The following is a 27,006-nucleotide window of genomic DNA, read 5'->3' as shown; positions in this document are numbered from 1 at the left end:
TGGCCTGGGGTAAACTTGCTGGAGAACCAGTCTTGCAGAAGTGCTGATGGAGAGAGTTTGGAGCAAAGCAGACTGCCTGCTGCTGTGATCATTATACCGATCATAAAGAACGTTTTGGGAGAACTTGACTCCCAGCATTTATTTTTGTATCCTTGTTCTTGTTTGTTCTTTTCTGGCGGCATTCAGTTGATGGCTCAAACCTTTTGTAGCATATTGAAAAGGGTATAAAATATGCAGTAATACAGACTTTGGGCTAATATATTTTCAAAAATGTTTCATGCCTCATTTCTCACGTAAATTCTTAGGTTGCATTCAGCCTTCAGAGCGTCATTCATATTCATGATAGAAAAGAGGGATAACATTTATTACTTTCAGTGCTGGTGATATTAAGCACTGTCAAGCACCCCCACCCAGGACTGCACCAAAGCATTTTCTCCCTGCACTGCTTTAGTGGCAAAGTACTGCTGAGTAAATTGATTTAAAAAAAATGTGTGTGTGTGTACATATACATATACATATACATAAACCTTAGGCTGCCTTCTGTGACAGATATCAAAGTGCTAAGGGTTAGATCACTCCACACCCATTTCAATTTCTTTCTTGATGTCCTTTTCTGCGCAGACCGTAAGGTTACGTATTTGAATTCTCAGCTTCTCCTGTAGTTGGGTTGGAGATGGGATCCAATTCTGGTCAATGAGATGTAGCCAGAAATGCCTGGAAAGGGCTTTCTTTTCTGGGGAAACAAAAGCAAAGCTTTGTCCTTAGCCCTTCTCCCTGCCTGGAGCTGGGACATGATACCTGGTGTCTGGACATGATAGCAGCTATCTTCCCACCATAAGGGCAAAAGGCACATGTTAAGAATGGAGGAGCAGGCAAATGCATCACATTCTGAACAGCTGCAGCAGCACTGGACTGCCTGGGTCTGGCCTTACTGTATGGGAACTGGAGCCCCATCCTTGTTTAAGCCACTGTTGCTGGGCATTCTGTTCCTCAAAGCTGAGTGTGTTCCTAACTGATAGACTTTATTTTTAAAACTGTCGCTTTTGCTAATGCTGAACTCTAATTGCTAGATCAAATTGTGTCTAGATTTGGCTGTGACTGTGCAGCCTGCACTAACCTCCTTCAGTTCTTATGCAGTATACGCAGCACCTAGAATTGAGAGTTAGTCATTTAGTCATTAAGATGAAGATTGGATTAATAACTGATAAACCACGGGCTGTGTACAGCCCATTGGCTATATACAGACATAACACTGTATCCAGTGCAGCACACTGTGGTTGGGAAAGGTGTGTAGACTGTGTCACAGTGGGACTACTTTTCTGTGAGTTTGACTGAGGTTACCACACTAGGTGACTGGAAAAGAACTTTAAGGTTATGCTGTGATCTGGATCTGTTAACAAGAAGGAGGGCAGATCTCTCACTAGGTTTCATCAGACACATTTTGGGTGGTTCTAAAAAGGATCTGAACAATCTGTAAGGCGGGGGAAAAAAGAGGCCAAAATGACAGACTGTTTAAGTAGTACCCGCAAGTGTCAACATAATATAGTCTTGACGTATGGAGTGATAATATAAAGATGAACTAATGAGGTTGTGCTCGGTTCTTATTTTCGGATACTTTCTTATCCATTATGTAACTTTAGCTACTATATTAGTTATCTATTGCTGCATAACAGATTGGCCCAAAATTTAGGGGCTTGAAACAACAAACATTTATTATCTCACAGATTCTGCAAGTTGGGAGTTTGGGAATGGACTAGCTGGGGATTCTAGCTCAGGGTCTCCTATGAGTTTGCAATCCAAATGTCATCTGAAGGCTACCAGTGGCTGAAGGAATTGCTTCCAAACCCCCCCTCGTGGCACAGGCGGCAGGCCTCAGCTCCTTGCTGAGGGCTGGTTGGAGGCGTCAGTCCCTCACCGTGTTGGCCTTGCCATGGAGTTGCTTGAGTGTCCCTGTAACATGGCATTTGGCTTCCCGCAGAGTGAGTGATCCAAGACACAGAATAAGGAGGAATCTATAATGCCTTTTAAGATCGAGTCTCAGAAGTCATACATCATCGCTTCCACCTTATTCTATTTGATAGAAGCAGGTGATTAAATCCAGCTCATACTAATGGGAGGGGCATTATGACTGCCTTTTGAAGACAGTAGTATAAAACAATTTGTGGATCTATTTTAAAACCACCGGAGCTACCTAGTAGTATTTTGAGGTTATAGGTGGAGGAGTTTTACTACATCCTAAGAGCAAGACTATAACTCATTTTACATATAGAAAGAATATAGGGCTCTATTTGTTAGCTAAATGGAAAATGTAATCTTTTTTTTTTTTTTAACAGAAGACTTTAAAGAGTGACTTTAGTTGGTGTTAAAGGAACATTGAATGTTGGTGTGAAATCTACATCTTTGTCTCTGGGGAAATAAAATTAAAATCAGACTAGATCTATTCATTTCAGTGTCCAAAGTTATACTGTGTATCTCTGTCTTTCTTTATTCCCTTTTAAAACAAGGAAAAGGAGTTAAGCAACCTTCCATTTGAACTTTTAGTTTATTCATAGAAAAGGAAATGCCTAATTCTAACAAATGAATTTTATGAATGAACTATATTCTCTAGCTTAATTATAACTCCAAATACAAGTAGGTATTTTCCCCTGTTGATCACCTTAAAAGACTGATAGGAATTACTTGGGTATTCCTTAGCATTATTCTCATTTTTAAAAGGAATTATATATTCAAAAAATGGCTGGTAAACACAATCTGGTAACTTATACTGTACCAAGCACCAAGTACTAATTGTCACCTTTACAATGTGACGCAAACCTGAAAATGTGGGCCTAGTCTTTTAAAAACCCACATACAACATAAAGCCCAGTCACTCAGTACTACCTTCACTCGTTTCAGCTACTCTGTCAGTTTATACTACTTGGTCGTTGGCTAGAACTTGTGAGACTTCTTGCTTTACCTTTATGTAAGTCATAACTCTTGACTTCAAACTTGTTGCTTAAACTCTCTGTGTTTCGATTTCCTTCTGTGTAAAATGGTGATAAGAAAAACTTCTTATGATTGTTATAAATATTAAATGAGGGTCGGCCCCGTGGCCAAGTGGTTCCACACTCTGCTTCGGCGGCCCCGGGTTCGTGGGTTCAGATCCCGCGTGTGAACCCCCTCCACTCACCAGCCATGCTGTAGAAGTGTTTCACATAGAAAAAATAGAGGAGGCTTGGCAGGGATGTTAGCTCAGGGCTAATCTTCCTCAAGCAAAGAAAGAGGAGGATTGGCAACAGATGTTAGCCCAGGGTGACTCCTCCTCAGGAAAAAAAAAAAAAATTAAATGAAGCAGCATATTATACTACTCCCAGAAGATGTTCAATGAGCATTCATGTTCTCTCTCTAACCTCCTCTTAATACCGTTGTAGGCTTTCCCCTAAAATAAAATTTGAAATTCTCTTCTATTCTCTGTTATACACTCCAGCAAATGCCTATTGTTGCAGTCTTGAAGTACCAGGTACACGAGTTTTCCAAAAGAAGTGGAAGTTAACAGTAAGGAGCTTACATTGACAGGTACCAAACATAATAAAAGATATCCTATTTTGCGACTCCGGATATTACCCAACTCCAAATGTATATTTGGTTTGAGTTTAAATTCTGTCAGAGTTTCAAAAATGGATGCTCATTATGTACCCAGTAATGAAGAACACTAGGGAAGAAGGAAGAGAGTGCTTCATAAACCATTTTCCGGACTCTAACTCTCTGTCCACCAACTTCTTCTGGGTTTTGGACCATGTGTTGGGACTGAACTAAGTAAGGGCTGGGGAGTGAATCCACTATATATATAATATGTGTATTCTCTATATATATGTACAGGCACATACATATTCATCTTTGATATATGTGAAGATGAAGCCACTGATGAAACATTAATGAGTATACTTTGATAATTTGATTATTATAATTAAGAAAACGGATCATTTCCCAATTATTTTGGTAGCTCTGTAGAGTTTCGTTTGTTTTTGTTTTTGTAAGACTGTTGACATCAGTCTTCACCTTTTCCTTTTCTAATGCTAAGGGGTGACCTTTGAATGTTGGAGTGCATCTTACTGTCAAAGACATGTTAAGCCTACTGCCAGTGAAATGGTAGGAAATTTCTCCCTAGATAATCCTATATTCAAGTGGTTTTTCTATCTCTTTCCCAATAATTTTAATACCATAAGCATTGTTTTCTATAGTTCTTTATCATATTTGTTTTCAGCTGCTACATGAAAGTGTTTCTAGAGAACATAAAAAGACTTGTCCTTATTGAGAAGTGTCCTGACCTAAGACAAGCATAAAGCATTCCCTTCAAACAAGGAGGAATTTCTGTGTAAAATTTTTTCTGTAAAATTTAGCAGTTTCTCCTGATATGTAAAATTTCATGGTGTTAAAAAGCATATTTTCTTGGTGTGTCAACTCTTTCTTATGGTATTAAAATCCTCAGATCACATCAACCACCCTTCTTTCCTTGTTGAGTTGTTTCTAAACAGAGGGTCATGGAAAGGACATGTTCTAGAAGGTCTGGAAAATTTCCAGGACAATCACGTACATTAGCAAGTCTTACAGTATTACGGACTTAAATAAACCATAAGCCTACTTTACAGTTCTTTTTCCACAATAGCTTTTGGGAACACTGCGAGCTAAATTAAACAACTCTATTTGATTATTGTTTCCCAAAATGTAATAAAAACTTGCAGATTCTATGACAAATAATTACCTTCAACGAATCATGTTTCTTTAGGTAGGCATGAATATAATAGGTTCAGGATATCTGTATTCTCACAGCCCTCTTTTCCCAAATATAATTAACATGTTAACATCTAAGTTTCTACAAGAGTTTTCTTCTCAACAGTAGTTTTCTGCCTAAGGGATGATAGCTGTGCTAGGTCAGAAGAGGTGAGGGAAGGGTGCTGCTTAAATATTACTTCCGTTCCCTGAAAAATGACTGCACTCTGCCCTTGCTGTTTCCCATGCCTTTTCAGTTTTTGATAACTAGTTAAATATCAAAGAGCTCTGGGAAAAAAACAACTGGATCTCAATGAATACCAAAAGGACGTCCAGATGAACATAAAGCTATGCATCTGGGAGGACTAGCAAATAATGTAATTAGAAACAGAAGCAAGAGAATTGGCTCAAGAGACCTTGAGCTACTGCTGACTGTGCTCTTAGATCACTAAATTCACATTTCTGTGCCTCACTTTCTTCATTTTTAAAGTAAGTTATTGGACTAGATGATTACAAAGGCTTCTTCAAACTCTTGTAACCTGTGATTAACAGTAGCTCATTCCCACTTTTTCCTTGATACTCTTTTGAGGTCCAAGAGTGTATGTAAAGTAACAAAAGGAGATACTTATCTAGCCTAATGTCCTTAAACTTAATTAAGGAACAATGAATTCCATGATCCAACTCTTCACTTTATGGAAGTGTGGAGAAGTGAAGTGGCTTGCTCAGGTTCACGAAGCTAGTCACGCTAAGCAGAGCAGTCACTTATCTGCAGACCAGGGCTGAGTCTATTAAACCAGATTTTCCTGATATTTTTTCTTTATTTCTCATGTGTATTAAATTCTAACTCTTAGATACAAGGATTGTATTCTTTTCCAGGTAATTTCCTATACCCATGGCTCCTTGTATTGCTAGGAATCCAATAGGGGCTTAATAAAAATTAATTAATTTGTATACTGGCTCTTAAATTTCCTATTGTCCACATTTTTTGGTCAGCTAAGAAGTGTACCCAAAAAGAGAAATAGTCTCATGAGTGGTTCTAGAAACTTCTTTAAAATTTCAGAGCAGTGGATATTACATAGGAAGTAAGAAAGATGTCGCTTCTGCAGCCTTTCCCCTTGAACCAGCATAACCCCATTTGCATCTCTGACTTGTGTAATCCTGGTAACTTCCAGCTGGCTTGGCAGTGTCTCCACATTAAGAGACAGACCCCAACCTGTATGGTTCAATTAACAAAGAGCAGTCTTGGCTCCCTATACAGAAGTGGGAAGAGATGGTCACGAAGTCGCAACTTCCTTGTACCGTGGAACATAGAGGCTGTGTAGCACATTCTTGCAAGATCAGAATTGTGTACCGCAAAATCTGCTTGAGAGAAGGAGAAGGAGCTAGAAACCTGTATTAGGACTTGAGTGGGTGATTTGTATTTGTATGGCGGGATAAGACTGTTGCATAAAGGGCTTTGTTAGACATGCTAAATTACACTGCTTGCTAATCCTCTAGGATTTCCTTTCTCCACATTGCCTAATGTAGTCTTTCTCTCCTGTGAATGACCATCACATTTTATTTGTACTTCTTAGATGACACACATTAACCTTTTCCTCCAGATGTATTTTTGACCAGCTGTTCAGTTCACATATATTTATTGAGCATATTAGAGACCAGGTTTGAGATGTGTAAAACAGCTCTGAAACCCCAAAGAGCTCTAGTGGAGGGGACAGGCACAGAAACAGGTGACTGTTTTTTTCAGTGGCTCATATTAAGCAATGAGCATCACAAGGCAGACAAAATGACTTGTTCTCCTTTGCATCTCCCTCAGATTAGGTGCTCAGTAAATGTGTTTTGAATGAATAAATAACTATCTCATAAGCCTTCTAGGAGAATATATTCTATTTTATTCCTTCCTTCATTCAGTGACTGTTTTTATTATACCCAGACCTATTTTAAGCGCAGGTCCAGTCTTAGTTTAATTTCAGTTGCTATCACTGAAGAAGAAAACTTTGTAATTATAATATATAAGAATATCTAATATCAACATGGCAATTTTTCCATCAATTATTTCTTCAATCAATATTTTATTTGCATAAATGAATTATTTTTAAATTGTCTTTTTAGTTAGTTGTAGTTCCAAGAAAGCAATAAAATAAACCTCTAAAGTGAAACTTGTTTTCATGTGTTTGCATTGATTGATTCTGGTTCATAATCCTCTTGGTTTTATTACTGTTCATTGAGTTACTAAATGTTAATCGATCATTGTGACCTCACAAGTTATCTTTTTAGAGTATGTTTTAGGTCATAAATACAGAATAGTCACTTATATATAAAAGAGAATGGAGGTATAGCTTTGGAGTTTTAATGATCTCTCCATTTAAAGTGAATTCTTTATTTTTGTTTTTGTTTTTACCATGAAAATGGCTTTCATCGTTCTATCCAGTCCCTAGGTACCTTTAAGTGGCTGGGAAAAAATTCATGGTAGAAAAACTGGGTACTTCTGTCCGGCTTGGCAGGACATATTGGATTACAAAAACTTGGATTCTAAGTACATTTTTTAAATTATGGAATTTCTCCCAATTATTGAAGTAATGTATCTTCATTGTAGAAAACTTGGAAAATGCACAGTATATAAAGAAGCAAATAAAGTCACTTAGAGTAGTATAAAGTAGTAAAAAGTATAAACACACTTTTTACACAAATTTATATTCTGATTTTTCACTTAATAGTGTATTGTGAGCATTAAAAAAAAATCATTCTGAAGCCCTAAGAAGTGGTACATTTTTAGTAACTAAACAAAAAGTCATAAGACTAGAAAGCTGAGAAATTGTCAATGCAAAACACATGAAACTACCTGAAGTTTCACTTCAGGGTATTCATTACGGCTTTTTTAGAAAAAGAAACCAAAATATTAGTAAAAAGAATTTCTCTTTCCTCTGCTGAAGAAATTGTGTGAAATAGACCTCAGGTGATCAGGCTTTCTCTATGTGAATTCTTGTTAAAAATGTCACAAGAAAGGAAAACTTTTCCAAATCGGAAATTAAGAACAAAAAGAGAACAAAGGAAGTTACTTTACTTCCTTCAAGATCTATCATGTTACTTTCAAGTTGATTCAAGTTGCTGACTCGGTTAGGTGATCAGGATTTAGTTAGTCTCCATAAGCCTTAATTTCTCCTGTGTGAAAGGAAGAGATAAATTGGAAGAGATTTAAATTCCCTTCTGGCAAAATATATGTATATATAAAACGGAAGATATATTTATGTAAAAAAATATATATATACACACACATAAATAAAAGAAGAGAGGCCTGTAAATCTGAGCATGTGTATCTGATGCTTTTCCTCTATAATAGAGAGCCACATTTAATTTACAAATCCAAACCCTGAATTTACTTGGCTTAATTTGGCTCTCAATACTAGATAACTAATAATTATGCTTGCTCCTAAAAAAGGACATTGGATTAAAAGTCAAAATACTTGATTCTCATCCTAGCTCTGTTATTAATGAATTATCTTTCCTTGGATAAGCCACTTAGCTTCTCTGGATTTTCTCATTTTTTAAATAGGCTGGTAGACTAGATGTCCAGTAAGTTCCACTCCAGCTCATAAAATATGATTGTAAGACTAATCCAGTTCAATAATTTCATTAATGCTATTTTCTAAAAATTATTCTGTCATCCTAATAGTCAAGCAAAGTGTCAGAAAGTGAGATGTATTTAATCCAACACTTCTAACAGAATTTTACATTAAGGAATGTGACCAAAGTGAGCTAAAAGATATGCACATTTATATATGCACAATATATATGAAAGATATAGTGGATACATACTAAAATATACATATGAAAAATATTTAATTTATATTTACATATAATTACCATCTTAATGGATAAAAAATAAGTAAACTAAATGCAATAATTTTCTTCTCTCATTTGTCGGTTTCTAATCATGTTGTTTTGTATCATTACATTTCAAAACAATAGATTTTACAAAATCAAGTCTTCATCCATTTATTCCTTTATTCATTTCTTATCATCATTTCAACTAATTCATGTGGAGTACCAAATATCAACAACGTTATAGATACTAAGGATATTGTATGGTAACTATACGGACGGGTGTGGTTCCTGACTTGCTTCAGCTTAGTGTCTACTGGGGAAAAACCATTTAACCAATGATGCAATGTTTGAAATTGCGGTGAAAGACAAGAAGGTAAAAGAATAGGGACCTAATTTGGATTTTGGAGTCAGGAAAGATGTCTCTGAAAAAATGACATTTAGGCCAATGCTCCAAGAGTGAGTAGGAATTAACCAGGTCAGGAGAATGAGAACAAGCATTCCAGACAGTGGGAGCAGCACACACAAAGACACCGAGAAAGGAAAGAGCTCCAGAGACTGGAACCCAAAGTTCTGCCTGTGAGCCCAAGTGGAGCCTGGAGACGTAGCCCTTACAGACCTAGTTAAGTATTTGGATGCTATTTAAAGAACACTGGGAAATTCTGTAGTAATTTAAGCAAGACAGTAATATTGTCAGATTTCATCTTTCAAAGGGAACTCGAACATTGTATTGTGAATGAACTGAACGAGTGCAAAAGTGAAAAGAACACCAATTAGAGACTTGGCAATAGTTTCAATGAGAGAAAATTAAACTAGAGTGGTAACAATGGAAATGGGGAAAAAGAAACGATTCAAGACACATTTTGGAGAATAGGCCAAACTCAGCAATGGAATAAATATAAATAAACAAAGGAGAGGTAAGTGCAAAAGTGATCATCTGATTTACGCAATGTGCAGTGGGGTGGATGAAGATGGCGTTCATTGAGTTGAAGAAGACCAGATGAGGATCATATTTGGGGGTCTAGAGGTCAGTCTTGATCATGCTTCTAAGTCATTTAAAATAGACAATTGGATGTGTGAGTCTGAAGCTCTAAAGAAAGCCCTGGAGAAATAAACTAGGAATCATCAGCATATAAGTGATATTAAAAGCTGTGTGTGTGTGTGTGTGATGAGAAAATAATGATGGTGGTATTAGATGAGGGCCCAGAGCTAGTTCTAAAGGAATTTAAGCATTTAATTTTGAGAGAAAAGGAAGTGTCAGCATATAGGAGATAAAGAAGAATAGCCAGAAAAGGTTAAAAGGAAAACCAGGGAAAATGGCGTGAAAGAAGCCGAGAAAACAAGGTATTTCCTTAAAGTCATCATGATCAGTGTTGCTGAATGTCAGATAGTAGTGGAGTTTGAGAATGGTTCATTGGACCACAAATGCAATTTAAAAGGAATAGTAGAGACAAAAGCTGATTGATGAGTACCTGAGGTGAGTTGAAAGGATGGGAAATTAAAGGACTTAAAGGAAGCGTACACAGTTAACATCTTTGAGAAGCCTGGGAGAGGGAGGAGAAAGAGTGGTAAATAAAAGATGGTGAATTAAAGATGGATGAGATCAGAGCACGTTTTTGTGCTATTGGGAAAGTCCTTTTAGAAGTAAAATGATCAAAATTCATTAGAGAGGGAAGAGAAATAAAAATGTAAACCAAATTGTGTCACTCCCATGATTAGAATAAAATGCGTATTATTCAACCTGTTCTACAAAAGCATCCTTGAAGGCCTCATCTCGTGATACTCTTCCCTTCTTTCTCCTCCTTGGGCATGGGCTAATTCTTCCAGGAGTTCCAGCTTTAGAACCTTTGCACAAGCTGTATCCTCTTCCAGGAATTCTTTCCCTTCTGCTGTTTGCCTGGCTGACTCTTTTTCTGTCATTCAAGTCTTAGTTGAAATGTCCTGCCTGACGTATCCACGGAATCCAAAACCATCTCCAAATGTCTGGTTTCTTCTTGTCATTCAGGTCGCAGTTTCAGTATCTTCAGTGAAGCCCCTCCTGATCACCCAGTGTAAATTAGTAACCCCATCCCCTGTCCCCACTCAGTCACTCTGTCTATTCTTAGCACAGCACATCTTACGTCACATTCTCTTGGGTATGTACTTGTTTAGGTTACGTTATGTTTACGGTATGTCACCTCCTTCTAGAATGTAGACTGTGAAAGCAGGGATCTCCTCTTACTTGCTCAATGTCATATCCTCAGACCATGTGACAGTGCTTGGCATATAGTAGGTACCTAATGAATGTTTGTTGTTTGGTTGAATGGTAAGTTTTATTTATGAGTCAGTCTTCTTAGAAAATATCTCAAAATTAAAAGGCACATTATTATAAATTTTAAACAAACTCTGTGCAAATATACAGGTAACACATTAGAGGATTATAGCAGGTAATATTATTATTTTGAAAATATTCTACAGGATTTCTTTTTAATAGATAATTTTAATGATTCTATATCTCTTATAATAGTATTAATTTTAACTTTCATCCTGCAGGTATATACTACCTAAAAGCAAGAGAAGGTTTTCCAGAAGTACTTTCCTATTAGAAAGTTGCCAGTCTAGTATAAAAAATTTACTAGGATAATCCATTTGATGGATAAAATATTGTGTGAAATCAAGAGTGTATTCATTCAGCAAACATTTATTAAGCCATGTACTATCCTCGGCAAATGGAATTAAAACATGAATAAAATGCAGTAGACTGATCTCTTTTAACTCAAAGATGAGTGAGTGGCTAAAGATAGGAAAGTTAACGATACTGTGCTTTAAAAAGGCTATAACAGAGTTTGAACAAAATAATGAGGGGTCAGTTTGTTTAACACTTCTGGGCCATGAGAGCTCACTCATCTGAATTTAGACACTGTACAAATGCTTCTGTTCCTCCTAGGGGAAATCATTAATAAGTTCAGTTACCCTGGTATATAACACCTTTCCCCAAATCGAGCATAAGTTTTTTTCATAAAGAAGGGGGAGAGAGAAGGCTATTTTTGATGCCAATGTTTCAATGGAGCAATTAAGCTTTCCCTGTAACAGGAGGAGACTGCCGTAAGAAAGAAAGCACACCAAAGAAAAATATCATGCCCAATGATTGTGCAATGTCAGCTTATTTTTTCTGGAAGGGGCTAAAGATTAGAAAAATGACTCTTCCTGAGTTGTAAGGGGCCTGTAAAATTGAGTAATTCAGAAAGTACCGAAAAGGAGTACTGGAGAAAATAATACAGAAATAAATAGCAATAGAAATTGTGTTGAGCTAAGCATGACCTTTGGAAAGAGAGTGGAGATTTGCATATCTAAAAAAATCTCATCATAGTCTTCTCTGAAAGATAAAAATGATTTCAATATTTTCCCATTTATTTAAGGCAAATGGGTATGGCTTGCGCTGACAAAACGTCACATTTCCTACTTAGGTGCTATTATGCAGAGACAGAGCATCAAGTTTATACTGGTTGCTCAAAGTCATTCTTATAGACCAAGAATAAGAGCTGAATATAATGATTGGAAATGTTTGCATGCCAGAGATCCTTTTCTTCCAGACATTTCTTTGGGCTTATAGCCTCTCTCAAAGGATTGGAAAGCACTATTATAAATATGTCTCATTCAAACATTAATGAGGATGCAAATCATTCACCTTTTGAAAATTGCAGTATCTATTTAAATGTCATTTATCAACTGTTCAAATAGAAAGAATGAGGCAGAAGCAGAGGGAGAAATATTTCTAAGTCCAGAACTTTCTGGGTGGAAAAGAAGTATTTTGCTATGTATTACTTCACATCTAGTTTATAACAGAATTCAACCATTTTACCAATTAGTATAAAACTTAGCACATAAAGTATTAATTTCCAACATATGTTGAAATCCTAAAGAGTAAGACAGCCTAAAACAATAAGTAAAAGCAATATAAATACAAATTTGCCAACACTAAACTAGCGGAAAATATTTCTGTATCTTCCAAGGAAACTTTGAGTCATTAATGCAATTTTAATTCTTTTATTGACTTTTTTTGCCGTAGTAAACCAGTGATACTTATATACTAAAACATAATGTAGAATGTGGTGGCTGTGTTTTATTTTGCTCAGTGTGTAACTTCTAGAAAGCAAGAGACTGTTTAAAGAAAAGTATATTATTTGAAAACATTTCATACTTGAAATAAAGTGCTGTTTTACCAGAAATTTCCAAAATGAAAGTGAAAAAAATTTGAATTCTGCTTTTTATTTTGCGCACCATCAGTCTATTCCTACACTTGCAAGTAGCAACTTTAAACCTCTTGTTCCATTTATGTTGTGCTTTAAAGACCTTGTTCCTTGGACTATTTCACATTGAGCAGGAATAAGTCATTTATAGATGACTCTGAATTCAATCAATTTTGCTGCATTTTTAAGTAAAAAAAAATTGATAAAAAGCGCCCTGATTCCGTATGACTGAGCAGTTATAATATATTTTACAAGTTTGAACCCCAAAAATGTAATGTGCTTTCGAGTTATTGCTTAAATTGTCACAGGCTACAGGTTTTAAGGTCTCATTATTTCCCCACTTTTATCATCTTTACAAATTTTATATTTAATCTTTGGTGAAGAATAATTTGTCTTTACCTTGAGCTATGTTTGTGCTAGGCAATAAGACCAGGTGGTGACCCAGTGGAATCCATGGGGACATTAAAGAGACTACAGAAACTGGTTTGGACCAAGAAAGCCAGGGTGCCGAGTCTGGATGAGACGAAACCCACGTTAATAAATCTCCGTAAGTAAGAACTCAATGAGCTGCTAAAAATTTTTCGAGGAAGTATTGCGGTTTCATGTCTCAATGAAAGCCATTTTGATAACGCCTTAAAGTAATCATTAAATATTCTTTTATTTCTTTACTACCAAATTATTTGTAAAACAAATATCTTCACCCTATTCCTAAATTTCTTCTTATTCCTATACTCCACTATTCCTCCTTCCCCTCAGGACTAGGCACAGGGATAGAGTGAGAGGAAGCTATGGCTGAAGCTCAGCAAGAGAATAAGGGTCAGCAGTCTCTACTCTTCCCATTCCTTGGCCACAGAAAACAGTAGTCTTTAATTTTAATGTGAGTGCAGCAAATTGGCGTGTCGTGACATGGAACTTTGACTTTCATTTACTTATTTACAATAAGTCCCTATAAATCATAATCTTTTGTTTACACCAGTTAAGCATTTGAACTTAAAGAGATTCAATAATGTGGTGCAATTTACTATGAGTCATATATATTTCTATATTCTGTAACTGTTTTATATATTACTAGAAATTTCATCAGACCCTTCACCACAAGTAAATATAGGTTTCACTAATCAACTTTATAGTATTAAAGATATACCTTTTACTTTTGTTTTCTCAGTCTTGTTCTTGCTTTTCTAAACTATTCCCCTGTGAGACACACAGCATGCATAAATCTCTTTGCAGATTGATATGAAAATAGAAAATTTTAGAATACCAATAGGATTTTAGCTCATATCCACTGAGATTTCATTCTTTTAAATAAGGCAAAGATTTAATTTTCTTCCTTATGATGCTCTCTTATACATGTGCCTTCAAAAAATTATAAATATGTAAAAATGGAAGGACACCATATTATGCTTATAAGATATGGGGAATTTTTTTAATTTGTAGCTTTTTCAAATATCTTTCAGTATACCATTTGCACGTGGCTTCCAGTTATTCCAGTCAAACTGACTTTAATCATTATATATCTCTATATGTCTTCAAAAAATTTGGCGTAAATCTGTTTTTATAAAACAAATCATTTAATATAGAAAAGACTCTTTAAAGAAATGCAATTGTAAATTATTTTGTGAAGTTAAATCACTTCTTGGTTTATCCTGTGGTGTTCATTCATTTCTGTTATATAAAGGGAAGTATAATTTAATTTCTACATGTGCCAAACTATTAGACACTTACTTCTTAACTTATTTCTTTATCTTTCAGAAGATGAAGATGAAACATTGATTTCCTGTATGAAATTAGCCAAATCTCAAGAAAGGAAAGTTAATAATGTTGGCACAAGGAGGAAGGAAGAAGTGGAGATTAGATTAGATTCTATTTCTGCATCACTGGTTAGATCTAGCACTTCAGCTGGATGCAGCTTGGCAGAAATGTTATCCTATAATGAAGGTGAAATTCCGATGTGGAACAGCTGGAAGCCTTTTCCAGAAAACCCGCTCTGGACATGTGTTGATTTCCAAATTGCCCAAGTTGCCCCCTGGGACAACTGTTTCCGCTGCACTCACCACCCACGTCTCAAGTCTTCTGGTACAGATATGGATCTCCCACATTCGTGGGTAAGTTTGTAAACTACGGAAATGTATCGTCTTATCTGAGTATTTGTACTGGCAGGAAATAAACAGATAACAAAAGAGCTAAGCAGTCAAATTTATCAGTCAGAAAGTTACCAGAGCTAGAGGAGTCTTTCTAAAAAGCAGTGCAGCTCTTGTGACTTCTGCTATCGTGTTGCTATTGCATATATTCCTTAGTGTTCAAATAAACTACTGCGTAATATTTTCCAGGGATTTCCTTTTAATTGAAGGATGACTTTGGATGTTGATTCAGATCAAGAAAATGTGCATTGAAGTGTCTAAATGATTGCTGTTGCCATGAAGTTTCAGTAACACATCATAGCTAATTTAAGTGAGCATTTTCTCTAGGCCTGCCATTCTCCTAAGGACTTTGGATGTGTTATTTCATTTAAATCTGACAACAACCCTATAAGGTAGGGAGTGTTAGTCTAATACTAATTCCCCCTTGTTTTATAATTGAGAAAAATAAGGCACAAAAAATTTAGTGGAAAAGAAGTGAAGCCAAGATCTAGAACCTACACAGTCTTCTGCTAGGGATCCTGTTTTTAGCTTATACTTTATGTTGCTTCCCATATACTAAGCTAGGCCCTAAGGCTGTACTGGTGCAAGAGAGAGTATGGACTCTGAAGTTAGACAAATTTGGGTTTAGATCCAAGCTCTGCTACTGGTTTAGCTTGGGCAAACTACTGAAACCTTTTAATCTTAATTTCTCAGTTGGTAAAATGGAAATAGTAATATTAAACTCATGAAGTAATTGAGAAACTAAAATTAAATAACACAAATATTCTAGGACTTGAGGAACTATTCTTTTCATCTGGATTGTAAGTTACTTAAGGCATGTGTTGTGCCTTTATTTCTCTACAGTTCGTGTGTTTGGGTTTGTAGTGAATGAATGGAACAACTCTTGTATCCAGGAACCCTACTCTATACCATTTTGGTCTAAGAATCAGTCTCTCATTAGACACAGGCTGTATTTCATGCTGCATTAGAGATCTCTGAAGAGGCTTCTTCTCTCTTGGAGTCCTTTTCACCTTTTGAGATTTGTGTATTAAGTTGGGTCTTTGAAGACTAGAGCTCAGGTAATCTGTGTTCAAAGTACCACATGAAGTAGTACAGGTGTCTAGTAGCAGACTTGGAACTGATGAACCTGTTCAACAGTAATTATTTTTAAGAATGTCTTTCCCGCTTCCTTAGTCTTCATCTTCTCTTCTGGGGTTGCTGCATTTTTCAGGCTTCTTCTTGGAGCAGTTTCTTAGAGAGCAGCTGGTAATATAATTAGAAACTACTTCTGAAGACTCTCCCTGACAGCTTCAGGATCAAGATCAAGAATGATGACTACTTGGCAAGTGGCAAAGCTGGTATATAAGAATCCAAACACAAATATTCAGAGCTTCCTTTCAGAATTTAATCTGGACTCCTTAACTTGGCATTTCTGGATTTCAGCTCACTGGCCTCAATCTAACATTTCAGCTTTGTCTACTGCTTCTTCCTTACAGGTTTCCTATGCCGGACTGCCCAACTGAAAGATTTGCTATTCTTAATAACTGTCTTGCACTTTCCTCCCCCTCCATCTTTGTGTTTACGTGCCTAGTATGTTATTCTCTCCTTTAAAACTTACCCCATCCCTTAGGACTCAGATCAAATACTTTGTCCTCTAGAAAACCTTCCTGGGTCATGCCAGATAGAAGAACTTCTAGATCACTTAAGGGCATTATTCTTTCATTATAAGTTCATCAAACACATATTGGCATCTACTGTGTGCCACTCACAATATTAGACCCTGAGGATACAGAGCTAAGCAGTGTCTACACTGCCCCTGTCTTCGTGGAGCATCCTGTATTCCACCCTGTAGTGAAATTAGTGGGGCATTTGTTCATTTGCTAAAAGTAATTTATCTTTGTATCTTCTATAGCCCCTAAAATGTTATGGGCACAAAATAAATATTTGAGTAACATTTGCTGACTAATTGAATGGAGTTTTAGAAATCAGTGGACGTTGTTTCCATTGATCTAAATAAAACATTTCTTCTCATTCTTCTAATGGTTCTTAGGAGATTCCATTTATACATAAACTCAGTTATTGTGTGTATGTGAGTGTTTGTGAATGTGTGTGTAGTTTTAGGTATATATACGACAGTAATGTTTTTCTTTTTTACTTATGTAGTTTTACTTATGTAGTTTTGTCTATTTTAGTACATAACTAAATGATTAAGTAAGTGAGTTTTTTCTGCGGAAGGTCAAACATAACTGCAGAATGCCCAGAATTTTAGATGATAATGTTCAGCATGAGTGATGGGAAAACCTCAGTGGATTTCGAGAGAGGGTTCAAGAACATGTTAGAGTTAAATTGGTTTGGTCCACTTAATGAGACCACTTTCACTCAGGGATTTGAGACATAGAGTGAAAGAAGTTGGATGAGTGCAAATTATTATTTTTATATTCTACACATATATTCTATAGTAATAACAAGTGAAAAATATCCAGTTTCATTTTAGCATAGCTGGTATTTTTTCTGTAGTAATTGCAGGGTTATTATTTGGGTTATACTTTAACTTTCATTCTATAGAAGGTAAAGAAGGCAGATAGTGTTGAGGGAAAAGATGTGCTTCTGAAATGAGTGTTACTTACTATCAATGACAGGTGGTCAGAGGTGACCTTTTGCAATTTTAAAGGGTAAAAGTGTGACTGCATTTTTTAAAGTCTATCAATGTATGCAGATATGCTGGAGCTGGGCCTAAAGTCCACATTTCAGGGGAAATGAAACCAATTCACAAAGACACTAGTTTCTCCTTGACTTTAGAAATTTCAGCAATAGCAGATTCCAGTGTCTTTGATCCCATTATCAAATCAGAGTTTTGAGGTGGCCTGAAACTGACTTATCTTCCAGAAAGTCCTCATTTGCCCGGCTATGACTCCCTGCTAAGCCCACTGTAGCTTGCACTCTCAAGGCTGGTTCTGATAGAGCTGGGTTTAGTGCTAGCTCAGAGGTCACCAGCAGAATGAGCTTGAACAAACTCTTGACTGTCTTTAATCCACTAATTCCAATTCTGCACATTGGTTTCAGACCCTACTCATCCCCTTTCCTCTGAATGCCTGTGTACCTACTGAAAATGTCCCATTTGTAAGACAAGGTATTGATATCTACCAAGCAGAGCCATTGGGAAGATTAAAGAAATGGTATCAGTACTCAGTCAATATTAGGCAATATTTATACCAAAAATCAAAGAATCTAGAGGCTCATGCTAGGATCAGAAAGAAGCAAAATTTTATTCAGTTGAGATACTATAAACAAACTGAACTCAGACAGGGAAATGTATTATTCGTGAAGGGCTCTTCATAGAAGTCAACAGGAGGAGAACGAGACGCACGCAGATATTTAACATGCAGTCTAGTTGTTTGTAAGTTCTATGGGATCTGGGGAGTGAGGAAAGATATGTGATTATGGAATTGATAGAAGTTGAAAAAGGTAAGAGATCAGATGTATGAAAGTGTATACTCCACAAGAGAAATGTGAAAGGAAGAACTACTTAAGGGACTGGGTCTTTTCTAATATCCAAGATGAGTGGTGTTGAGAGGGGATTTCAGATGCATCTTAAGAAAGGTAATAGTGAGGTAACCAAAAATAATATTTGAAGCCAAGTGTTTAGAATCAGTTTACAAGAAGAGTGATTGAAGGGTCCTTATGAAGCTCTGTATGCTAAGAGCTTGAGACACCTTAACAAAAAGAGGAAAGTGAACCATTGGCTTGGTTGGAAATAAGGGCAAGAAAGAGTAAAGCTTGTGTTGCAAAGGAGGTGCGGCCACCCTTTAATATAATATTATAATAAGAGCAAACATATTTTTCAAAATCTGGAAGAATTTTTCAGATGTATAGGAAGGATAAACAAATTATTTTTATAATATTAATACATGACAGTAATCTTGACCTGAAAAAGCGGAGCAAATATCCATTTCTCCCTCCAAATGTCTAAAATATTTTGAAATCTGTCTTATAAAAATTGCGTGATATGTTTAAAAAGTGTTAATAAAAGCTCTTTCAGGAAAAAGGAAAATCAAAGGCCTGAAAGAGCAAAACCAGACTCAAGTACAGAAGAATTCAGTGCAGTGTAGGTTAAAAAAATGCTAATAATGACAAAACCAAATAGCATCATAAGCAGAGAAAGAGTAAAGTTTATATACAGAATCTCAAGGTGAGAAAATAAGCTAAGCTCTACTTAAAGCATCTTAAAGTCTAAGAAGAGGATGAGAAGAGTGGAAATTGAAGGTCTTGCTGGAGTATTACATGAACCCATCAAAATTATGCCAAAAGAGAAAGTGTGGATAATGGAAAATCTCTTTACGGAACTGTTTTAGTGAGAGGAACAGGATGTGTGCTAATGCTAACCAAGAAATAGAGGAACAAAAGATTTTACAATTAATCTTCAATTCAAATGGGGAGTAGTGGGTGTTCTAATTATTGACATGGGAAAATTCTCTTGGGACGTATAGCCCCACTGCTAAGTGGTATGAAAGTTTTAATACTGCCCAAGAAAACTACTGATCTATGGGAGAGAGATGAAAAGCAGGGTAAGCTATTTGTGTCTGTCTTCTTCTTTGTCTCTGTTCTCAACCATGGCAACCTCTCCCAATGTCTGACCTTAGGCTACCTCCATCAGTCAACATTATACATCATTATCAGATTAATCCACTAGATTGCTTTGCTGATCTACCTGATAAATGCTACCTGATTAATGATTCTGGAGCTCAATCCTAATAATGTTATTGCTCCTTTCACAAAACTTTAAATGTGTCCCCGACACCCACAGGGTCAAATGCAGACCTATTGACCTAATCTACCTTTTAACTAGATCCCCACACGTCTCTTTCACACACACACTCAGCTACAGGCAAAGTGATACCAACCTTTTGCCAAATACAGTGATTCTTCTCCCATCTTCATAGCTGTGTTTAGACTATTTGCTCATTTTGGCCTTCTTTTCTTCTCTACCTATTTGATGAATAGTATGGAAGTTTAAGAGTGTAGATGGATAAGTAACAATCCATGAATACACTTTAAAGAAAAAAAATGTATGTATGAAAAGGAATGAGGATTGAGAGGACCAGTAAAAAGAGAAGGAGGAGGCACATGGTTAGGAAAAACAGCAAAATTAATTTCCTGGATTCTATTATCATTTTCTTTGTACATTAGTGATTTTAGACTACTACAAAAAAGGCTTTGTGGTCCCATTGATGGGGTATTTTTTTGGTGCAGTGAATAAGACATGCTAAGAAGACTGCTCACATATCTACCCAGAGGAAGGCATGCCATGAACCATCAGTGCAGAATTTCCTCTAGTTTAACATCTTTGTGTTCAACTCTGACAGCAAAAACCATTTGTTAGAACAGCTTTAAATTTTCATCTGCTTACACTGGAATTGTGATAGTATCGAAAGAGAAAAAGTTCAGTGAATAGATTTGGGCAACTTATGAAAAGGAAGTCAGAGTAAATGATAATCTAGACTGATAAATTCAAAAGGAAATAGGAAAATGTGATACAAAAATACCAAAAGATATCTATACTTACTACACTCTGCACTGAAATTAATAAACTTGAGAATCAAGATTCTAAAACTACTTTTAAGAGCCTAAATGAACAAGAATAATTAATTATGAATATTTTACATGAAAAGTTTTAAATTATAGCCAGTGTAATGTTTGATGGAAGGACAATTGATATTTACCCAAGAAGAATATGAAAAACAGGAGATGCTGCAACAACTCATTTATTCATTCCTCCATTAATTCACTTGTTAGCAAATTCATGTCAAGTGTTTCCTGAGTGACTTAGTCTATGAATGTGGGAGCACAGAGGTATGTGGGGGGAGAGGTATGAACAATCTACCATTTCACATTTATGAGAGTTTATGGGGTCTTATTAAAAGCAAGAGGGAAAAGGGAAGAATAAATAATCACAATTCTTGGTATAAAACTTCACTACGATGGCAAACACATTGCAGTACTTGTACAGAAAATAATCCTGAAAAAGATCTGGCCAGATGTACAAACACATTTTACATTTAGGAAAAAAGAGCTTGTAGAAGAAACACTTAAATTATGAGATATTATAATAGTATAAGATAGATTTATGGAAGCTATTTAGGTTGAGTTTAAGCAAAATAAGTTGTAAATGTGTAAAAGATGTTTAAGTGTCTTTTCTAATAAAATCTTGTGTAATAAAAATAAAGATAAAATAAGAATGTAATTGCTCTGTAAGTGTGAAGTATTATTCTAGAAGGTCAGGATAACTAGAGATATTATTAAATTAGACTTTGGAAGCGGAGTAGTGTAAAAGACAAGCCAGTCTAATTAATTGTGTTGATGTTTGACTTTTCCCAATTACAAAAACCTCATGCATATCAGTAAAAATAATAGACCTGTGGTCTAGTTCTAGAACTGGTACAGAAACCAAGACTCTCTCTCCTTCATGAATTGTCCTAAGGGTTTTGCCCTGTTCCCTCTGTTTTTGTTTGTTTGTTTGTTTGTTTTTCTCTGCGCTTGTTTACTCAAGTGCTTGTTTACTCAAATTAAGGAAAAAGTTGACTCGGTACTCCCTGCAGTAAAATCTTTCTAATATATATCATTTAGAATAGTTCTGATGATAATGAAATAAGATCCACAAGAATCGATTATAATTGCATTTTGGCTTCCACAGACAAGTTGAAATTTGCTTCATTAGATCCTCAAATGGAAGAAGGAAGACAATGAACGTCAGTCTGAAGGGGACCCAGTTAGGCTCATTGACTATGAAAGATCTAAAGCTCCTCCTTGCTTAGAGCCTGATTCTTTCCGGTGGTTCAACAGAATAAAGTAAATCACCACAGCTGGACACTGACCTCTGGGAAGAGCAAGGCCTGAATGTTAGAACATTTCAATAACGAGCCTTGGAAAATACACCAAGTGTTGGTAGATTTTCTTTCGTGGCAGAGAAACAAGCTCATAATTGAAATATTGCCCAGCAAGCTAAAGACAGAGCCATATTTTGAGTGTGTAGCATGATGTGTGGAGGCTGTGTTGTTCATCAAAGGAGCACAGGGCAGAGCTGCGAGAGTCAGGCGTCAGCCCAACTCTGTCACTTACTAGCGTCTCTTTAGGTCAGGCAGCTTAATCTCCACGGTCTTCTGCTTCCTCATCTTTAGAATGAGGGAGAGCTATCAATGGTTTTTGAGGTTCTTTTACCTTCAATACGTTGGGCCATGGGGGCACACTGAGGAAGATAAATTCTATGTGCAGAAAGAGGTTAGTACATAAAGATTTGCTTTCAGTTTTTTCAAAGCAGCTCTTTTCTCACTCTTCAGATGACCATTGGTAACCTTATTTCTGTCATTTTTTTCTTGACATAAGCTATTTTAGATTTTGTTGTTTTTTTTTTCCTGACCACTGCACTTCCTCTGTCCCGGCTACTTCCTCTCTGCCTCCCGTTCTGAACCAGCAACTATATAGATGAACACAGTCCTCACTTGGGATACAGCCCGGTTGTCCCAGCCATGAAAACTTCTTCATGGACAAAATATCTACATTTCCATTCTCAGGAGCTAAAAAGGCTCCTGCCACTCAAAAAGAACTATTTAAAAAAATCCTTTTGAATGCCATTTCGGAGGACTAAATTCTGCTTCAAAACGTCGGTGGGTGAAGTTTAAGATTCTAGACGAAAGCAGAAGAGCAGGGGCTATGCAGTGCAAAGAGTGCTGGGTTAGAGTAAGACATCCTCTTTCAACACCATCACCCACCACACACACACAGAAGGTGTCACCTGGAGTGGTTCGTGCCTCTGAGATCTTATTCTGACCTTGCAGACATTATACCGACATGGAGTCAATATAATGATAATCATGGCCTCCTTTGACTTAGCGCTTGATTATATCGCAGGTGCTTTTATATATGCTATCTTTGTGTCATGATTCAGTAAAGTGGTATTATTATCGCCATTTTAATGATAAAAATCTGAAGCTCAAAGAGGTGAAATAATATATGCAATGTAATAATAGGTGGTGAGCTGGATTTTAAGTCCAAATCTATAAGAGTTCAGAGTTTTCCTACCAACATCATGGCTTCATAACTTTTGAGACTAGGCTAGTAACTTATCTGTACTTTTCACAGCTGTAAAAATGAAGACATCCTAACTTGCAGTGTAAGATGAAATGATGCCTGTGAAAGTGCTGGTTCAAGGTAGGGACTTAATTGGTTAATAAATAGAGTCCCTGCCTTGGACCAGCCATATAAGTTTTCTGACATTTTATCTTATACTAGCACTATGAATTAGGCAAAACATTATTGCTATTTTATAGATGGAGAAATTGAGGCACATGAAGATTAAATGAATTGCCTGAGGTCCCACAGCAGATGATGCAGAGATGGTACTGAACATAAACCTCCTCACTCTTAGTCCAGCAGGCTTTTCCTATCACGAAGTTGTCTTCAAACTTTTCAGCAGAAAGATGGTGAAGAGGAGCAGTACATGGTGGGAACTCTATGGGTGTTGGAGCCAAGTAAGCCTGGCCTTGAATTGTACTCTCGCTGCTTGCCATCTGTGTGACTGTTAAGTTCCTTGATTTCTCTGAGTTTCGGTTTCTTATCTATCAAATGGACATAATGAAGATTCCATTGTGGAGTTCTTGTGAGAATTGGATGTAAAGTGTTTAAACTGATGCCCAATTGGAACTTAATGAACAAGCACTAGTATTTTCAGCGGCAATTATTGCTATTTAATTACAATTTATGAGTGTGCATTTATATTGTTTATCTTTCATTCAGTGAACAACAGAATAGTGTCTACAATACATCAGGTATTGCCGTGGGCTGTGGGATCACAACGATGACTAAGACATATACTTGGCATTAGGGTCTCCCTATCAACAGTTCTCAGCAATTTCATATCATATGAGGTAATATTGTATTAATATTGTATTAAATTGTATTAAATATGCATTTTTATGTAGTTTGTCAAATTTTTTTCCCTGGAGATACGAAAGCTAGAACTGCCCAGTTCAAATGTTTACAGTGAGGATAGGATGGGATTGCTTTTACCTTCCTGGAGGTGCTCTAATATCTCATGTTTGTGAATCTCTGAGGCATGCAGACAAAAAGAAAGAGGGGCTAGGGGCGCATGTGCAGGGCTCACCATTGCCCTTTTCTGGCCTCCCAAATTATCACCATATTGGCAGTCATACACATGTAAGATGATTGTAGCTTTTTAGAACTCCTTTCATATATTTTATCATAGCCATTTCACATATGCACTTTGTGATATTTTATTTCAGAATCAGAATGTAACTCTCAGGTATAACATACCTTTTTCAGAAGACAATGAAAAATGAAGGAAAGAAATTCATGTTCCCTCTCCTTCCTGGGAAGTTGTAAAGCAAGTGGTTGAATTCACTCTAAAAACCCTTATGAATATTCAATGTAAGATTTTTACGCATCTCATGTTTCCCAGCTATTAAATACAACCATACTGATGAATAATTAGATTAGAAATGTGGCTTTATTACAGCTCACCTTGAGCCCAACCCAAACTGAAGCAGACGGAGTCTCCCCCCTAGAAAAGGATTTTTAGCCAGGGCACAAAGTGGATTAAATTCAGGAACTCCTTTATTCATTCACTCAACATTTGTTTTGGAGCATTTACATTGTGCCAGATAAGGAGGATAAAATATTGAGCAGAAACAGACACATTGAACCTCATAGTCCAATGAGACACAAAAATAGAAATAATCACACAAATAAACATGAAATGATGACTTTGATAAGAACTGTGAGAACTACATGGTTCTATGAAGGCCTATAATAGGCAGATTTGATCTAGTCAAGGAGTCAGGAAACTTTCAGGGGTAATGATGATTGGGCTCAAAGCAGACCAAGAAAGCAGGAGCTAACTAGCTAAAACTAGGGAGAATGAGAGAATGGTCAGAATGGCTGGGAGAGAAAGCAAGGAGATGTGGTACAAGGTAAATCTGAGGAAGGAATCAGACTGGTTATCGCCTCTTAAATTATGCTTAGTTTTGTTGTTCATCTCCTAAAAGCAATGGGAAGCTATGCAAGAAGGGTTTTAAGATTTTTTGGCTTGTTTGTTTCTTGTTTGTTGATGGTGTGAGATATGTGGTTAAGTTTATACTTTGAAAAGATCACTCTCCATACAGTGACAAGAATAGTTTGAAAGAGAAAAATAGACGCAAGATGTTGGTGACTTGAGCTATGGTGGTAGAAAGAAGAGATTAATGAAAAGATCTTAGGCTCGTAGACTTATGTCCCCCAAATATACATTTCTCCAAATGAAAGAAATGTCAGTTTTGAAAGCCATCTTTTGTGATGCAAACTGAAAAGCTCCATTCACTTTAGGAGAAATGGTCACAGATGACAGCAGAAAAGTGATACAGTGACATGACTGCACATTCCAAATCTGTCCTTTAATTTCTAAACCTTAGAAGCTCATAGCCACCGTAGTGGCTTAATGGAATCATTACCAATGGATAAGGAAATGTCATCCATTTGCCTCCCCTGATTCCACTTGGACATAGGCCATTGTTTCTACAAAGAGTGGCTTGGAGCCATGCAAGGTTTCAAGGGAAATTGGCCTTTCAGAGGGGCATACGAATAGATAATGCATATTGCCACCGTAAAATCTCTAATGAATATTAAGGGTGGCTTTCATTTGTGGTGATTAAAATGAACTCATAAATTCTCTCTCTAGGATGCGGGAATTTTTTCCTCCCTGCGGAGAGATTTAATGGATTTGTGGCATTCTGAATGATTTGGCAAGAAATCAGAGGTACCAGCGCAGTCACCCGCAAAGGGCACTTAGTTTCTTGCATGTGATAGTCACCACCACAAAATATTTTCTGTAAGAACCCAGAATGATTGATGCAACCCACCATAAGTCATGACAAGGTGTCAACTGAAAAATTGGAAAAAGAAGTGGTTAAAGACATCGCAGCTTTAAAAACAAATTTGACTTTTAGAGAAGGGTTATTTCCTTTTAGAAAAAAAGTTAGACCTGCCACCTGCCAGAAATTTAGATCAGTTGTTTGTGGCAAAGGCCATCATCTTTTGAGGCCACTGAGAGCTCCTACTGCTCTCTGTATGCAGTGGATTAAACTGTTCCCACACAGTGATAAATATATCGTAAAGAGCCATAACAGGGATACTGTAAGTTGTAGCAGTTAATGGTAGAACTTCCAGTTAAAACAATATTCTTAGGGTTTCTTTGGCCAGTTCCCATTTTATGTGTGCTATTTTTTGATGTTAATTTTTCACATTTACAGAATCAATATCTTTCAAACCTTCGTAAGATTGAACAGGAGAATTAGTGGCAAGACTTCCAGGGAGCTTTACTAGCTGCGTGGGCCTGAGTTAACAGAACACATTCTGAAAAGTGCAAAAATAATCTATGAAAACAGCAGATGAGTAAGATTAAAAATATCACCAGCTCTAACTTTTCTGTACATGTGGAAAATGGGGAAGGAAGGGAGGAAGGAAAATGGGGAAGTAACCCAAAGCAGCAATTCCCCAAAAAGCATTCGGATTTTACTGTGGAATGTGGCAGAGGATCTCTTTTCAGAGAAAGCAGCTTTTTAATGCTAGACTTTGAATACTTGAAGTACAAGAGTTCTGGGTAATTTTGTTCTGTTGGGGAGTGTATTCCTTTGTGGAATGCATCCATGATCATGCTTTCTTGTCCTATGAGTTAGACACTCTGAGGGAAGTTAACCCAAATTGCCTGCATCCTATATATATGAAGGAATTATTACCATCATTTAAGACACTGGATTCCCCTGTGACACTGGATAGCAAAGCTTGGTTCAGTGGGGAAATTGTTCTGAGTGTAGAATTGGCTCTCAATTTGCCTTCCCTTGGATGGGAAGCTTCTTCATTTGCAAAGATTCTGGATTGGAGGACAGGCAGAATGGTATAGGTAATCATTTCCTTAGCTGTAAAGTAAATGGACAAGACTAGATGACTACTAAGACTCCTTCCAGGGATAAATATTCATGAATCATCTTTGAAAAGGAATAAATAGCAGTTGTGAATTATATTAAGCCGTCATCTGTGGGTAG

At 36.6% G+C, this 27,006-nt stretch overlaps 1 protein-coding gene across 1 annotated transcript in view; it reads left to right on the top strand.

The window, feature by feature from the left end:
• SAMSN1 (SAM domain, SH3 domain and nuclear localization signals 1) overlaps positions 1-27,006 on the top strand; it is a 131,806-nt gene that overhangs the window by 36,264 nt on the left and 68,536 nt on the right. The window contains exons 7-8 of the mRNA XM_023630393.2: positions 13,218-13,344; positions 14,550-14,902. Coding sequence (XP_023486161.1) covers positions 13,218-13,344; positions 14,550-14,902 — 480 coding nt within the window. The remainder of the gene's footprint in view (positions 1-13,217; positions 13,345-14,549; positions 14,903-27,006) is intronic.

This window comes from Equus caballus, chromosome 26, assembly GCF_041296265.1.
Source record: "Equus caballus isolate H_3958 breed thoroughbred chromosome 26, TB-T2T, whole genome shotgun sequence".
Taxonomy (NCBI): Eukaryota; Metazoa; Chordata; class Mammalia; order Perissodactyla; family Equidae; genus Equus; species Equus caballus.
This window is presented reverse-complemented; position numbering and strand designations above follow the sequence as displayed.